At 40.9% G+C, this 17,774-nt stretch overlaps 1 protein-coding gene across 3 annotated transcripts in view; it reads right to left on the reverse strand.

The window, feature by feature from the left end:
- LOC137944217 (histidine--tRNA ligase, chloroplastic/mitochondrial) overlaps window positions 1-17,774 on the reverse strand; it is a 52,766-nt gene that overhangs the window by 23,265 nt on the left and 11,727 nt on the right. For 2 of the 3 annotated variants that reach the window (XM_068789804.1, XM_068789803.1), the window contains exons 6-7: window positions 13,020-13,112; window positions 9,720-9,794 (exon numbers count right to left, since the gene is read on the reverse strand). In XM_068789804.1, the coding sequence (XP_068645905.1) occupies window positions 9,720-9,794; window positions 13,020-13,112 (168 nt within the window). The remainder of the gene's footprint in view (window positions 1-9,719; window positions 9,795-13,019; window positions 13,113-17,774) is intronic. The other variant, XM_068789805.1, reaches the window with a different exon arrangement.

Raw genomic sequence — 17,774 nt, forward strand, 5'->3', positions numbered from 1 at the left:
AAAAAGGAAGAGAAAGCTTTCTTAGTCAGAAGCCAAGTAGATATATGACCCACCACTCAATCCGCTACCTGATCTGCAGATTCACATTTTGTATCAAATCGTCTTCTATTGCGCTCATTCCAAAGCCCCCACGGGATGAAACTAACGCAAGCAGAGAGCATCATTTTACCAATGCCAGGCAGAGGAGTACCAATGAGCGACTTACTGAACGAGAGAAGATCAGCCGCCATGCAGAATTGTAACCCAAACTTACTGGGAATGAGGGTCCACACCTTCCAAGAGAATATGCATTGAAGCAGAATGTGGCTTGTGGTTTCACCTTCAGAGTTGCAGAATGGGCACAGGGGGTCAATTGAGCGATGGCCTCTTCTTCTAAGAACATCTATTGAGAGAATCTTGCCTTGACAGGCGCTCCACATGAAGAACTTTATCTTTGGGGGGGCACATATACGCCATAAGAAGTTAATTTCATTCTCCCTCCAAGACAAATTCCAGCCATTTAAGCAGCCATATGTAGATGAAACAGTGAATATGCCCCTTTTATCTGGCCACCAAATGAGCTTGTTAGCCTCCGAAGGGCGAATTTTGACCGATGCAACAAAATCCATCAGACGACAAGCCTCTAGGGCCTCGTTATCTGAGAGACCCCTTCTAGGATGAAGGTTTATACCACCCCCCTCGAAAGCTTCTACTATTGATATGTCTTTACGAGATGTGAGGAGAAAAAGACTTTTGAAAGCATCCTGCAATGGCACCTGCTCTATCCACAAATTTTCCCAAAACTTGAGCGATCTACTGTTGCCAACATAAAATCTATTTGCGCAATAAAATTTTGGAAGCAGGAGGTATAGTGCTCTCCATATTGAGGATAGACCTCTACGATTACCACCTGACATCCACCAATGAGTGTCCCCACCAAGCTTAGCAAGAACCATTTCCTTTCAGAGATTTGAAAAATGGGTATTGAACTTCCATAACCATTTTAGAAGCAACGCTTGATTCATATTCGTGGATTTCCGAAATCCCAAGCCACCCATATTCTTTGGCAAACATACATTGTCCCATCGAACCAAATGATACTTGAAGACATCACTCGTACCCCTCCATAGGAATCTTCTTTTGAGTCTATCCATAGCCTTACAGATGGAGATAGGATAGGGCATAAAAGATAATGCAAAGTAAGGAATTCCTGCAATGCAAGACTTGAGAAGAATGAGCCTACCCGTTTTACTAAGCAGACGTCCCTTCCAGGATGCAAGCCGGGCTTCAATTTTCTCCACCACCGGATTCCAGAGACTCTTACATATACGGCCATTGAATAGTGGCAGACCAAGGTAGATTGCTGGAAGGTGACTTGTTGAGCACCCAAATATACTTGCCATCTCTATAAGAATCTCAGGACTAACATTGAAGCCCATGAGGGAAGTCTTAGCTTGTATATGTAAAATCAATAGAAGTAAGAGAAGAAAGAGAGATTTCTCAAAAAAAGAGAAGAAAGAGAGAAAAGAAGAGAAGAAATGAGCAAAGCTGCGATAGGCAGCAGTCTCGTTGGGGACCAAAGCATGACCCCTAACATTTTTTATTAATATCACTTAGGTGAAAAATTACATAATAACCAGCAGCTTATAAAAAGAGGAAAGATTACACCCTTGTCTCACATAAATAGATCATAAAGACAGACCGACCTTAATCAACTCAAATGACTCAACTTTTCACTTGTGTAATGACTGAAATACCCTTGAACTTCAATACTCCCCCTCGAAGTAGAGCATATATATCAAGTAACCCAACTTGTTACAAAGATTACCAAACTCTCATTTTCCAAGGGGCTTTGTGAACATGTCTCCAATCTTATCTGTGGTCTTGACACAAGGGGTGACAGCTTCACCACTTATATCAGCATCATGTACAAAATAAAGATCAAATTCTATATGCTTGGTACTCTCATTAAAAACCAGGTTGCTAACAATAAAGATTGTTGTTTGATTATCACCCTTTAATACCATCGAATCATCAGAAGCAAATCTAAACTCTTCTAAAACTAATTTCACCCACTCACTAGCACAGTACTCAGCCTTTGCACTCAAAAGGGCAGCAATACTCTACTTTTTGCTCTTCCAGTTTATGAAATTGCCTCCAACAAATACACAAAAACCTGTAGCAAATTTCTTGTCCATCCTAGAAACTGAATAATATGCATCTAAGTATCCCTCAATATTCAAAAGTTTATGGAGTTTATAGAAAAACATTTTACTAGGAGGTTCTTTCAAATAGCGTAGAATTCTATAAGTTGTTTCCAGATGAACCTTGCAAGGATTCTTCATGAATTGACTCAATAAACTAACTAAGATATCGAGTCCATCAACTATCACCTAAATCAATTGACCAACTAGTTTCCTTTAGATTGTCTTGTCTCGTAGTAAGGGACTCTCTTCATCAAAAAGATTATGACCACCTTCCATAGGTGGCCTAACTGGTTTAGCTCCTAGCAAACCAAACTCATGCAACATGTCAGTAATATATTTTCTTTGAGATAACACCACACCGTCCTTGCTCTTGGCAATCTCAATTCCTAGAAAGTATTTCAATGCCTCAAGGTCCTTGGTATGAAAATATGCTTTGAAATATACTTTTTTTTTATGAAATGTGAATATTATAGACAGAGAGAAGAAAATATAACCTATAGAGAGGGGAGGTTCTCCATTTAGCATGAGAGTCCGCCAAGTGGTTGGCAGATCTAGTGGTGTAGGTCCATATACAATTCAGGTACGAAGATATATTACAAATTTCATCAAAAAGATTTCAAAGAAAGCATCCCAGTGCCGCCAGAGGTGAGGGGAGGGAAGGGGAGGGGGGGTGGGGCTTCAACGTAGCACACCAATCAATGACAACTTTGGAGTCACCTTCAATGATAAGTGGCTCGAACAGACGATCTCGAAAGACCTTGAGGCCCTGGAGCAGCCCAGCAAGCTCAGCGTTTGTTGAATCGGAGATACCGAAAGGACCGGCGAAGGAGAAGAGGAGGCTACCATTATCATCGTAGATTACTCCGCCAAATCCAGCAGGCCCAGGGCAGCCAAAAGCATTGCCATTGAAGTTATACTTGAAGTGACAAGAAGGGGGAGGGGACCACATTGCCATATTTGGGGCGCGAGAGGGTCAAGCCATGGCAGCGATCAGGTGCCAATTTCCTCAAAAATCAGAGCTTTTAAAGTGGAGGAATTCTTTCTTCCTAAGGAGCCAGCGATGCTCTCAACAAGCACCTCGATAGGAGAGAATTTGAACTAGAATTTCTGGTTATTTCTCTCTTTCCAGTGTGGCTAGAGAAAAGCATTTTTCCAAGCTTAGGAAGCCGAGAGTTGATGGATTGAATCATAGATGGCAAGTTGTGGGAAACACAATATTGCACACCAATTCTATTGAGGAGGTTGGCCTAGATGGCTTGGGCAAAGTAGCAGTGGAGTATGACATGGGTGGCAGATTATGGGGTGCAACAACAAAGGGGACGAGTTGGATCCGAAACATGAGTTCCTCATCTGATGAGAGCATCAAAGGTGAGGATTTTGTTTCAACAGGCACACTAGGTAAAGAAGTTGACACAAAGAGGAGCAAGAAAAGACCAGGCTAGAGCAACAGGGTAGTGAGGCTAAGAGGTGTTGGGTCCATGCAGAAGATTATAAGTTGAAGCCACAATGAAGGAACCTTTAGCGCAAGGGATCCAGATAAGAGTGTTCGGGATGTGGTCGCAGATTTTTAGATTCGTAAGGCAGGAGAGGAGGTTGGAGGCCATCAAAGCTTCAGAGTTCGTGAGGGCTCTGAGGAATTTCAGATTCTACTACAACTGAATTGTCTGCTCTTCTTCAAGGACTTACTGTTTTTCGGGAGAATTTTAATATCCCTCTTATTATTGAAGAAGATTCAAAAGTTGTAATTGGCTGGTGTTCAAAAGTTGTTGATCCTACTTGGCGGCATTGGAGAATTTTTCATCAAATTATTAAGATTATTTCTTGTTTTGATTACATTTGGTCTCATGTACCTAGATCAACAAATGATGTTGTTGATTCTTTAGCTAAACAAGGAGTTACCCTACAATCTCTTGTTGTTAGGGGAACTTTCTTTCAGTTTGTATCTTTCTGCCTTATATTAATAAAGCATCTTATTCAAAAAAAAAAAAAAAAACAAAAAAAAGAAGCAAAGCTACACCAACTGATGGATGATCATTCGAGCTTGTTGACATCTTGGCCCTTATGTATCAGAGATGATGCAAAGAAAGGTTGGTTTTACTCTGTTATATTGTGGGACCCACCATGGAGGCACAAGCTAGTGGGACCCACCATGAGGACGTCGGGCGGATTTACTCTATTACAATGTGGGACCAACCATGGTGGCACAAGCTGGTGAGACCCACCATGAGAACGTGGGACCACAAGAAGAGTCCTCATGAGTTAGAATTTTAGTTATATTAAATCTCTAGTAGATTATGTTATCTTTTCAAGATATGCTTTTCTTAGAGAGATAGAGTTTGAGTTATGTTAGAATTCTAGTTTACATTGAGTTATCTTATTATGATAGGTTTATCTTTAAGAGTTATAATTTGAATGTAATTAGGACTCTACCACGTCCTCCACTATAAATAGAGGAACTTGTACACAAATTGAAGAATGTTGAAAGTTTTTTTATGATTATTGATATTGTGTGAGTTATTCACTTTTCCGAACTTATCAAGGTTTTCCTTGTGGCGTTCAATATCGACTTATCAAACAGATTTTCCATCCCCGTTTGTGGCGTCTTCGCTATACCAAGGTTCTTGCTTTGCTAAGCAACGGGTCGCGGTTTCCATCCAAACTTGAAAGATCTTGGGGATGATTACCAGATTTGGTATCGGGTTTCGTTACGGGTCGATGTGGTTCGTATCAGTTGGTATCAGAGCTTTGGTTCATCAGGTTTGCCTATCCTTTTTTTTATTTATTTTTCTTCTCGTTCGTATTTTTTTCAGCCAACAAAAAAAAAATCCGAAAAAAAAAAGAGACGAACATCTGATTTAGACGTTGCTGAGAAGAACAAGAAAAAAAAAGTCCGAAAAATAAATTCCGAAAAAAACAAATTTTCGAAAAAAAAAAAAACAAATCCAGGAATTGTTGAAGGTATTGGGTCTCCGTTCGTGCCGTCGCCGAAGAAGGAGGTTGTTCGGCGCCGTTGCGGAAGAAAAAATAAGAAGAAAAACGAACGACTGAAGCTAGTCGTTGCCGAGAAGAAGAAAAAAAAAAGGGTGAACGACTGGTTCTCTATTTGTGCCAATGCCGAAGGAGGATAGAAGCTTTGCGCTGTCGCCGAAGAAGCCTTCTCGACGCCGTCGCCAAAGAAGGAGAAGCTCTGTTCGGCGTCGTTGCCGAAGAAGCCGGAGAAAAAAAATTGCGCCAACGAAGAAGACGGCCTCTGAGCCCGTCGGATTATCACCGAGCTCTTGTCTGGTTCTTCCAAGTAAGTCTGACGTTCCTTTATCCTCAGAGAACTACCGGGTTGCCGTCTCTGGTCTCGGCACTGTGAGGAAGACGAAGACTGTCTCCCGCTCTGTTCGGTGCCGTGAGGAAGACGAAGACCGCTCTATTCTGTGTCGTGAGGAAAAAAAAAAAAACGACCGTCGCCCGCCTTGCTCGGTGTTGTGAGAAAAACGACGTTGAAAGATAAGTTCTGAACTTACCGTCGCCCGCACTATTCGAGATCAGCATAAGGAGGAAGAAGACGACCCAATTAAATTTTTCCTAACTTAGGAAAAATTTAATCAGCACTGGAACCGGATCAACTCAGCTGAGTTTCGCGCCAGACCGAGGCGACTGAATCGAGTCAACCCAGGCCAACTCGGACCGGGTCAACTCAGGTCAAAGCAAAAATAAAAATAAAAAGACTGCTAGACCCATTCTCTTTTGCATATTATTCTAACCTTGTTCGCATATTTTTAACCATGTCGCATGAGCAAGAGATTCCATCATCCGATGTTCCGAATTTGCAAATACAAGCATTAATAGGGGAGATGAGATGGATGATGAGGGAGGAGTTAAAAGATATACATGGGAGGTTGGATAAGGTAGAAAAGGGAAAACAACGGGGGCAACCATCATTTGTTCTGAACAACCCAAGGAGGAACAAGTTGTATCGAAGAGAAGTTGAGTATATGGGTGAATTTGACGATTTAGATGAGGAGTCTGATAGGATGTCAGTGGGCAGCCATAGGAGATGTGGCTGGAATAGAGAAGTTAGGAACCGGGTAGATAACAACTTGGGAATTATCAAGATGAAAATTCCTGCATTTCAAGGAAGAAGTGATCCTGAAGCGTACCTCGAGTGGGAAAAGAAGATGGAGTTGGTTTTCAATTGTCACGACTACTCCGAATTCAAGAAAGTAAAACTTGCTGCAATTGAATTTACTAATTATGCTATTGTGTGGTGGGACCAATTGTGCATCAACAGGAGGGGAATGGAGAACGTCCTATTGAAAATTGGGATGAGATGCAGAATCTGATGAGACGACGATTTGTACCAAGTCATTACTATCGGGATCTATACCTCAAGCTACAAGGTCTCTATCAAGGTAACCAAAGCGTTTATGTTTACTATAAAGAGATGAAGATGGCTATGATTAGAGCCAATGTGAAGGAGGATCGAGAGGCGACAATGACCAGATTTTTGAATGGTTTAAACAGAGAGATTGCTAACACAATCGAGATACACCATTATGTGGAATTGGAGGATTTGGTGCATATGGCAATCAAAGTTGAGAGGCAACTTAGGAGGGGTGGTATACGGCCAAGACCAGAGAATTCGAGTGCATCACCTTGGAGGTCAAACTACCCAACGAAAGAAGAAAATCCATCCACCTTCAAGGCCAAACATGAGCCCAAAATAGTCACCACTACCATGGATTATCAAGGTAAATCAGCCCCTATTTCAACTCATTCTAGTGAGATTATATGTTTCAAATGTCAGGGGAGAGGACACATAGCTAGCCAATGTCCAAACAAGCAAGTTATGGTGATTCGGGAAAATGGTGAAATTGATTCTGAAGACGAAACTGATCTAGATGACATGCCACCATTGGAGGACGCCCCCATCGGAGATGAGGAGTTCGAGGCAGATAATGGTGAGATGCTTGGACTAGTCGCACGACATGCCTTAAGCTTGCCAACTAAAGAAGAGGAAGCAGAAGTACAGCGGGAGAATATCTTTCACACTCACTGCCATGTGAAAGACAAGGTATGTAGTGTTATTATTGATGGCGATAGTTGCACTAATGTGCTAGTACTTCCATGATTGAAAAGCTAGGGTTCACATCTCTTAACCACCCTCGTCCATACATAATACAATGGTTGAATGATAGTGGTGAAGTAAGGGTTACGACACAAGTTGTTGTACCGTTACAAATCGATAAATATGAGGATGAGGTATTGTGTGATGTGGTACCAATGCAAGTTGGACATCTCCTCTTAGGAAGACCATGGCAATTTGACAGACATGTGCAGCATGACGGCTTCACCAACAAGTACTCATTCGCGCACAACCAGCGAACAATCACTCTAGTTTCGATGATACCACAACAAGTATATGAGGATCAAGTGAGGTTGCAACAATTGAGTAAGGTCGACCCTGGGGAGGATTTGAGGATAAATCCTTCTCAAGAGGGGGGGAATGATGCGAACAAAGGTTGGTTTTACTTTGTTATATTGTGGGACCCACTATGGAAGCACAAGCTAGTGGGACCCACCATGAGGACGTCGGCTGGATTTACCCTATTACAATGTGGGACCGACCATGGTGGCACAAGCTGGTGAGACCCACCATGAGAACGTGGGACCCCAAGAAGAGTCCTCATGAGTTAAAATTTTAGTTATATTAGATCTCTAGTAGATTATGTTATCTTTTCAAGATATGCTTTTCTTAGAGAGAGAGAGTTTGAGTTATGTTAGAATTTTAGTTTACATTGAGTTATCTTATTATGATAGGTTTATCATTAAGAGTTAGAATTTGAATGTAATTAGGACTCTACCACGTTCTCCACTATAAATAGAGGACCTTGTACACAGATTAAGGGGAGTAAAAGTTTTTGATGATTATTGATATTGTGAGTGATTCACTTTTCTGAACTTATCAAGGTTTCCTTGTGGCGTTCAATATCGACTTATCAAACGGATTTTCCATCCCAGTTTGTGGTGTCTTCACTATACCAAGGTTCTTGCTTTGCTAAGCAACGGGTCACGGTTTCCATCAAACTTGAAAGATCTTAGGGACGATTTCCAGATTTGGTATAGGGTTTCGTCATGGGTTGACGTGGTTCGTATCAAGAGATGCCAATGACTTTTGATGATCAAGGACAAATGACCAATTTGGTTCTCAATTGGGAGCAAACGACTACAAAAGTCAACAACATGGAGATAATGGGTGGCATATGCAGCACTAGTCATAGCCAAACCTCAAGGATGAGGTAAAAGACTTCAGAATTGTAATTAGAGAATTTAAGGTATTTTAACACGATTAAAAGGATAAATTAGTAATTAGAAGAGAAAGTAGGGGTTGACTTGGATATCAGGACATCTTAATCTTGGTTAGAGTCATAGTATTAGTCAAAGTAAGAGTTAGAATGACAATAGAAGTTAAAGTTGTGAAGTTGGGTCCAAGGCCCATCCCAAAATAACTAGCCTTTTGCAGCTTACATACTTTTCCTGTCTCCTCCTAAACAACATACCCAGGAGGTTGCTACACACTTCCTCATGTAGATCACCATATAGAAAGGCATTCTTCACATCAAGCTGAAAGACAGGCCAACCCTTATTAACAGCCACAGATATTAAGATACGTGCAGAAGAAAGTCGGGCCACGAGAGAGAATGTCTCAAAGACATCAACTCTTAAAATTTGCCTATACCCCTTCGATACCAACTGAAATTTATACTATTCAATAAATCCATCAGCATTATATTTGATAGTATAAACCCAACGACACCCCTACAATAGATGTTCCTGCATGTAGATCACATAGACGCCATGTTCCCCAAGACACCAAAGCACTCCTTTTATCATCCATAGCTTGTTTCCATTTTGGAGAGCACAAAGCTTCCTGCACTGAACGAGGTACATGGGAAGTAGACAATGACATAGTAAAGGATTCGAAGGATGGGGACAAAAAATCAAGAGACACATATTAGGATATTGGATGAGAAGTACATTTTGGGGAAAAAGTCGGAAATGGATTTCGCTCAACAAAATCCTCATGAATGTAAGACATTTAAAAATTGAAGAGCTCAAAGGGAAGGGGCATGCTTAGACTCTAAACCTGTTTTAAATCTCCTTTTTCTTATGTGTGAGACTTTCTCTCACTTTTATTCTCTCAAGTTAGTACAGGTTCCTAACAGAATTCAAAAGAAGACAGCACCAATAAGAGCCCTTTAATAGCAATCTACAAAACTAACCTGTATCTAAAGGAAAACAAATATAAAGAACAATCTGTCATTGACAAAAATAACAACTTAAAACTAGTTCACACTTAATCCCTAGCAAATAAGTAAGTTATACAATGGTTCAATGCGAAGTTTTAACATAACAAAAAACAGTTAAGAAACAATCAAAACCTCTGCATTCAGAGGGTAAGAAGTTGCAAGCAAAGGACACAATGAATCATGTGCCTTAGGACCCCCAAGAGAGGAGACTCAAATTTTAAATTGAACTAACCTTGTCAATAATGACACAAACTTCGCCAAACAATTCTTCTGGTATACTATAGTGTTGAAGAACCGCCTGCAAAACCTGGAAGAGTAGCAAAATTGATAAATTTCAACAAATGGATATTACTAGCAGAAACAAACATTTCCTGGAAGCAAATAAAATAAAATCAATGATAGTATACATTTCCTGGCAAGAACAAACAACAAACAATGAAACAGGAAATAACATAGAAGTGCAAATCTTGGATCTCTTTCTTAAGCAAATTGATAAAATCAATGTACTAGGGCACAACAAATATATACGTTCAGCAGTCAATTGGTAGGAGAGTTTATGCCTCCAGAGGAAATACAGAGAGAGAAACAACGACCTTTTGACTATTTTAAATTGATTATTTTCTATGATGTTAACCAAATGTCCTACCATTCATGCTTCCCTAGAATTGGATTGAAAACCATTCATAGAATTTTTTTTTTCCCCAAAATGTGGCTGGACCAGGTTGAGTGAATAAAGTGAAAAAAAAAAAAACATCTTTATGTTGTTAAAGAGACTAAAATTGTCAAGTGCATAGCAAATAAGTCAAAGTTCTAAACTTACGAACACAAAAAACTAGGCAAATAAACCCCTGTCATATTAAGTTGGCCTATTAAACACTCTTAACCCAAGTTGTGCACCACAAGCAGATAATACTCCACCATGCTTCTGTGCCAATATTTGTGGCAGCTATTCTATGAGAGCTTTCACTTTAGATCTAAGTAGACATTGTCACCTTTGAGGTGGTTCTCACTCTGCCACTAGGTAGTTCTATGGATTAACCTCCTAAGGCAAAGTGGCCCAGTCTCTAACAAATTTCACTCGAGATTAGGTAGCCATTTCCTCCCTCCAAACAGCTCTCAATCTAGCAATGTTACCTAACCTAGTGTTACAAAACCCTACAAATGCTTTCTTTTTTTTTTAGTAATACTAGTTTCTAACTTTGTTTTGAAATGAGCCTCTGCGTGCAGGTGAGAACCCGAGAGTGAGAAAACCCAACCCCCCCTGCCGGTTACCATCCCCACGGCCGGCGACCGGAACCCACCCACCGGACATCGTACCTCCGGCAAGACTACCGTCATCTCATCCGACGGCACCAGCTGGACAACGATCTCCCGACACAAGAAGTGAAATCACCCATTCCGTTTCGGCTACGGAAAATGCAAAGTAACAGTGGAGAGGGTTGGCCGGAGCTCTGGCCACGTGATCCGCATCTCCTCTCCAATCGGATCGAAACTCGCCTTCATCTATGTTCCAGTAGAGGCAATATCGAACTTCACCCATCAATTTCAAAGAGCGACGAGCGAAGCAAATCGATCCCGTGAACTCTAGTCGCGGGATTCGATTTTTCTCTTCTCGGTGACTTGCTTTCCACGGTCAAAGGGAATGTCGAACCGTACATCGACGAGGATCCTCTGTGCTTGCCATAATTTTCATACACGAGGCCACAATTACAGGTTTCGGCTGGAAGGATCTAGCTATAGCTCTTCGGAGCTTCTCTCCAGCGCGGTCTCCAGCAAGGAGGCCGCCCCCTCCGGTTCGAGGGGTAGATCCTTTGGTTCCTCTCAAACCAGATATGTCAAAAGCTAGCAGCACAAGATGACACATGATCTTTCATAGAATGGGAAGAGGAGAGCCAAGGAAGATATCAATGAGACTAGAGAAAGTGGTGACAATGCACAACAGCATCTCAAACAAGTTGCTATATGCTACTATATAACTCGTCAAGTATAGCTTATGCAGTGGGAGTTGTCAGCAACTTTATGGAGGAACCAAGGAAAGCCCGTCATGATGCAGTGGTTAGAATCATAATATCTCAAAAGAGCTCCTGGTAAACGCTTGAGTTTTTGCCCATACAAACAATTAAACATGGTTGGCTATTTTAATGCAGACGATGCTGGTTCTAAAATAGATAGAAGCTCTACAACCGGCTATTATAAATTTGTAGGAGGAAACTTAGTGACATGGAAAAGCAAGAAACAAACTATAGTGGCTTGCTCCAGTGCTGAAACAGAATGTAGGGCAGTGGGTTTCTTTATTATATGCAATTACTCTAGTGTAGTGTAGTTAGATCACTTAAAGTCGTTTTATTTTCTTCATACGTAGATGGGCTTCTATATCTTTTAGCCATTGACTTTTACTTAAAGCAGGAGAGGACTCTATTTCTACCCTAATTGATGAGAATTAAGAGAATGTAGGTTTCTGCCCTGCTGCTTCCTTCAACTTTCTTCTTCTTCCAGCATTGCTCTCCTAATTCTACAATAGGAAAAGGCACGCTAACTTGGTTAGTAATATTTGGACGCCTTTGAACTTATTCTACTCTATGGGATCCAAGTTAGAGCATTGAGCCTTTCTTAGCTAATACCAATGATTATTAACTCCTAAGTTTTTTTTAAAGAAACAGAGTGTCTTCATTAAGAAGGCCTGAAGGTAAACAGCTACACAAGAAAGGAGGGTCCCTTAAACAAGGGACCATAGGGAGACCCCTTATTGGAGTAGGGAGAGCCATAGAGTAGGCTGATCTGAAAACATGGGACAAGCGAACAACATTAACAGAAAAGTCCATAATCTCAAAAACAGATGACAGAGACGCCGAGGGAAGCCCAATTTCTGCACCAATTGTTAACAACAAGGGAGTCTCCTTCGACAATAAGAGAACCACCCAACTTTTCCTTAAAAATCTTTAATCAATGCTCTAGCACAGATATCTCAGCAAACGTGTAATCCGTCAAGCCAAGGAGACTGGCAAAGGAGAGGAGGATCTCACCACTGCTAGAACAGAAACGTGCCCCCCCCCCTCAAAGGCAGCAGGGCTGGGGTTCCCTGAGGAACTGCCATCAAAGTTGAGTTTAAAGCAGCTAGGAGGAGGACGAAGCCACTGCTGAAGGCAGGTGAGCTTCAGGGCCGAGCTAGCAGCAATCTGACTCCAGTTCTCCTTGATATAACTGCCTTCAAATTACTGGAACTCCTAAGATTTAGAAAAACAAAAAGGGCATATGAAATAACAAAGAAGACATTATTAGGAATTTGCAGGGATTCAGCAACAAGAATGCATCTAAAATAACGGGAGGCATTACTAAAAACTTGCTAGTATTCCTAACCAAATATATATAATTATGGCAATGCTGTGACATCAACTTGTTTTTATAAGCTGAGAAAAACAACTGACTTGGAAATTCTTCAAATGAGAAATCAGAATCACAGGCAGATAAAAAAAGTAGAACCTCTTTTTATCCCAATTTGACATCATTGAAGAGAACCACTTAGAATGTAAACCTTTCGACTAGAAACTTTGAACCCGACATCTGATTCAGTGAGTCCCAATCGCTTAAATAATGTCACAATGGAAGAAATAAGCTCTGCTTCTGCCTGTTGACGAAAATAAAACTATTCAAATTAGTAAAGCATCAGAACCTTTTATAAGAAATAAGACTACATGAGTTCAAATACATCCCCATCTCAATTTACCAGTAATTAGGTAACCGCAGAACATAATCATTAGCTTTGTTCTTTTCCACTAGACAGAACAATTTGATCACATTTATTTTTCATAAAGAACCCTACTGAATAAAGCATTTTACAACTTTTTTTCATAAAAATAACAAATAGGATTGCAAAGAATATGTCTTCACAGTCAAATCCTATGTCTACAAAACCAGTAAATGTCCCATATCAACTTCTACTTAACAAGCTGACAACATTCCCATGGAATTTAAAAACGTCTAGACTACTCAAAGTCTATTCTCAGTCAAAAGGACCTTACAAAAAATAAATAAATAAATTCAATTTAATTTAATTAAGTTTGGAAAAAGTTAAAATCTAATAGTTAAACACCCACATCAAATACCATGAAGCTCAAGACACTCGAGGTCATCAAGCCTGAGAAAATGCATCTCATGCAATGATAGCAGGGGGTAATACAAGGTTGAGCTGAGACGGCACTAACTACAACCTAGCAAACAACATCAACTCCAAAAACAACACAAACATAGCTCCAGAAAGCTACTCAAACCTGACGAGCACAATCTAAAAATGAGGTCAGGTTGCCAAATTCATATAAATAGTATAACATCCCATTATCTACTGTGTCAAATACATTGTTTTGATATATATATAGTTAGGATAAAGTCCAATTATATTACACTAAGAGTATAAAAGGAAACAAATACCTGTGGGCAGCTGTGAATGCTATTGGCCACTCCAGAGGTATATTTGTAGCTTGGGACTCGGCAAATTTTGACTCTATTAATGTCATTGAGGGCCGCTTCTCGCTGGGTATTCAGTTTAGAGATCTCTCCTCCAGCAGAATTTGGTGTGTGGGTGGAGTGTATGGTCCAACCAGATACAAGGATCGTAGCCTTTTCTGGGAAGAGCTCAGTTCGCTTCAGCAAAATTGGAATCTCCCGTGGATCTTTGCAAGGGATTTCAATGCTATCAGACATTGTCATGAGAAGAAACCTCCGTCAGTCCGAATTGTGGCCTCTATGCGAGGCTTCTCAGACTTCATTGGTGGGTGTGGGTTGGATAAGATTCCCCTGTCCAGGAAGAATTACACGTGGACTAACGGCCAGCAGCAGCCCATACTATCAAAATTGGACCGTTTCTTGGCTTGCCATGACTGGCTGCAAATGTTTGGGAATGTCACTGGGAGAGTTCTCAATAAGGTAGGTCTGACCATTGGCCTATCTAGTTGACTACTGTTTTCGAAAAATGGGGGCCCTCGCCTTTCCATTTCGAAAACTCATGTTTAATGGAGGAAAATTTTGAAGCTCTTATTGATGGATGTGGGGTGTGGGTTCGAGCTTTGGTAGAAGGGAGTGGGCGTTCCCTCTAAAGCTACAATTCATAATAGGAAAAATTAAGGAGTGGGCCACTAGTCGCCATGCCTCTTTGGTTGTCGAGAAGGCTTCTCTTCTCTTTCAGATCGCAGCTCTGGATCTAGTAGAGGAGCAAAAGTACTTAAACTTCTGATGAGTTTTCGTTCCGAGATTCTCTAAATTATAAACTCAATATTAAATTACACCAAGAGAAGATTCGGAGGAAGCAAAGAGCCAGATTTAAATGGCTAAAGAAGGGAGATGCAAATACAAAAATTTTCCATGTCATCGCCTCGGCAAAGAGGAGATCCAATCAAATTACCTCATTATGCATTAATAATGAGGTAACGTCGTGTCGGACCTCAATTACTAATGAGTTGGATAAGTTTTTTACAGATTTATATTCGGAGGAGTGTACCAATAGGCCGAAGTTTCCACACATTAGCTTCTCTCGTATCTCCACAGCAGCTGCCTCACTTATAAAATCTCCTTTCTCTTTGGATGAAATTGAGCGGGCCGTCTTGGGCATGGAAAATGGCAGGGCCCTGATGGTTTTAATGGAGACTTTTTGAAAAAAAATTGGACTCGTCTTAAGGAAGATATCAGTGCTATGATCCATGGCTTCTTTAGAAATGGCATCATATTTCACAGCATTGGTGCATCATTTATCACTTTGGTTCCAAAAAAAGCAAGTGTGGAGAAACCAGAGGATTTTCGCCCTATCAGTCTTCTTACAAGTGCATACAAAATTATTACGAGAATCCTAACCCATCGTTTAAAGGTATTGCTCCCCATCATCATCCACAAAGGGCAAGGCGCTTTCCTTAAGGGGAAAGAAATTTTAGATTCCACAATGGCTGCGCATGAGCCTATGGACCACTTCAGGCGTAACCAGGACCCGAGAACCGCCCTTAAGCTTGATCTTGAAAAAGCTTTTGACAGAGTTAATTGGATCCTGCTTGATGAGACAATGGAAAAAGTGGGATTTGGAGAAAAATGGTGATTTTGGATCAGAAGTTGTGTGGGCTCAACATCCTACTCCCTGATCCTCAACGGTTCGGTCTGTAGATATTTTAAAGGAACTAGAGGAATCAAGCAAGGTGACCCTCTCTCTCCGCTCTTATTCAACGTAGTAGCAGAATCCTCTCTGCTATGTTCTATTCGGCGGTTGACCTTGGATGGCCCTCCCAACAAGCCCCCACCAAGCGTTTAATATACCAATTTTGCAGTATGCAGATGTTACTTATTTTTGGAATCGGTGATATAAATAGTGCAAGGAGGATAAAAGCAATATTGGGGCTTTTTGAAATAGCATCTGGGCAGAAAGTTAATTGGGAGAAAACCTCTCTCATAGGATTTAATGTGGGCCTTGAGAATCTTGCAGAGATGGCAAATTTATTTGGTTGCTCTACGACTACTCTTCCACCAAAGTATCTTGGCCTCCCACTCTTCCATGGGTGTATTTCCCAAAGTTTATGAAAGCCAGCAGTCGAAAAGATTGAGTCTCGGTTAGCAACTTGGATGGGGCGCCTCCTCAACAGGGTGGGCAGACTAATCCTCCTTAAGTCATGTATTGCTGGCATCCCAAACTATGTTTTATCCTTTATGCCTTGCCCCTCTTCTATGTGCAAAGTCATGGATAAAATGAAAAGAAGATTCCTCTAGAGAGGATCAAGTGATTCTTTTAAAATCACTTGGTCAGATGGGATAAAGTATGTTTGCCTAAGAGATTGGGTGGATTAGGGATTCAGAAATCAAAAGAAATGAACAAAGCTTTGCACCTTAAATGGATATGGAAGTTCAACACAAATTCTTCTTAACCTTTGGAAAGATATGGTTCGTGCCAAGCTGGGTTGGAATTCGTCATGGTGGATGTCCAGAAGAAATCGGAGAGGGCTATCCTCAATATGGAGATATCTTTACTTGCTTCTTCATAAATTCTCCTCAGCCTGTAGATTCTTTGTTGGCAGCGGAAGATCTCTCAAATTCTGGGATGATTGGTGGACAGGGCAGGAACCTTTGAGGACTCTTTCAGAAATCTTTTCCTTCTCTCCACACAAAGGGAGATTTCAGTAGCCGATGCCTTTGAGGGGGGTGGTCTGAGCCTACATCCCCGAAGGGGTCTTTCAGACACGGAGACTATGGAAGCAAGTTGTTTATTGGATTCTTTGAATTACGTCAGAGTGAGGCCTCCCAATGCAGACAAGCTCATTTGGTGGCCTGACAAAAACGGAAAATTCTCAGTTTCATTTGCATACAGATACATTAATGATCGGGTTTCGACGCAAAGTGAACACAATATCTACGTCGTTTGGTGTCTCTGTGCCCCTCCAAAGATAAAAATTTTCATGTGGAGTACTTGCCAAAGAAAGATTCTTACGGCAGATGTGCTTCGAAGAAGGGGTCACCCATCTATAGATCCACTAAAATCTGCCAGCCATATTCTGCTCCTGTGCTAGTTCTCATGGAATGTGTGGACCTCTGTCCTATGCAAGTTGGGGTGCAATTCTGTATATCTGCTGATCTGATATGTTTTAGCAAGTCGATCATTGGCTATCCCCTTCTTGGTCTCAGTAAAATGATGATTTCCGCCTACACCAGTTTCGTGTCGTGGGGACTTTGGAATGAACGTAATAGAAGGCGGTTTGATGCTAAAAGTGAATCTGAGGCATGAGTAGCAGAAAGAGTGACGGAGCAAATTTCCACCTGGCTTCTGACTAAGAAGTCTTTTTGCTCTTTCAAGGGCACCTCCATTCGTGATAGCTGGAGCAATCTGGCAAGGATGCACATTGGGACCAAGGTTCAGGGTCAAAAGGTAGGCTCCAAACAAGATTTTGACATACAATCATAATCAAATTATAGTTTGTAATTTCATTTGGCTATACCAAAAAGATTCTTAATGAATCTGACAAGACAAAAACGTGCGAGAGTCAGCACCTGATTAGGAGACAAAAATCATCCCTAATCATATTTACTTAAGCAGCTTAAGTTAAAAGTACATGAATTGACCATGTTGCCCTCTAGGACTACTTAAAAACTAACTATAACAAAGACATCCAACAACATCCTACCACTTCACCAAAATTAAACAACTAAGTGGGGCTACATGTACACATATAAAAGACAATACTCTTGAACTCCAAGATTCCTTCACAAGTTGGACCATAAATGTCATGAAGGCCCACTTGTCACAAAATTTTATTTTATTTTTTTA

The sequence above is a fragment of the Aristolochia californica genome, unplaced genomic scaffold, assembly GCF_029961685.1.
Source record: "Aristolochia californica isolate CCGP_79_NKW_82.1479 unplaced genomic scaffold, dmAriCali1.0.hap1 SCAF_11, whole genome shotgun sequence".
NCBI lineage: Eukaryota > Viridiplantae > Streptophyta > Magnoliopsida > Piperales > Aristolochiaceae > Aristolochia > Aristolochia californica.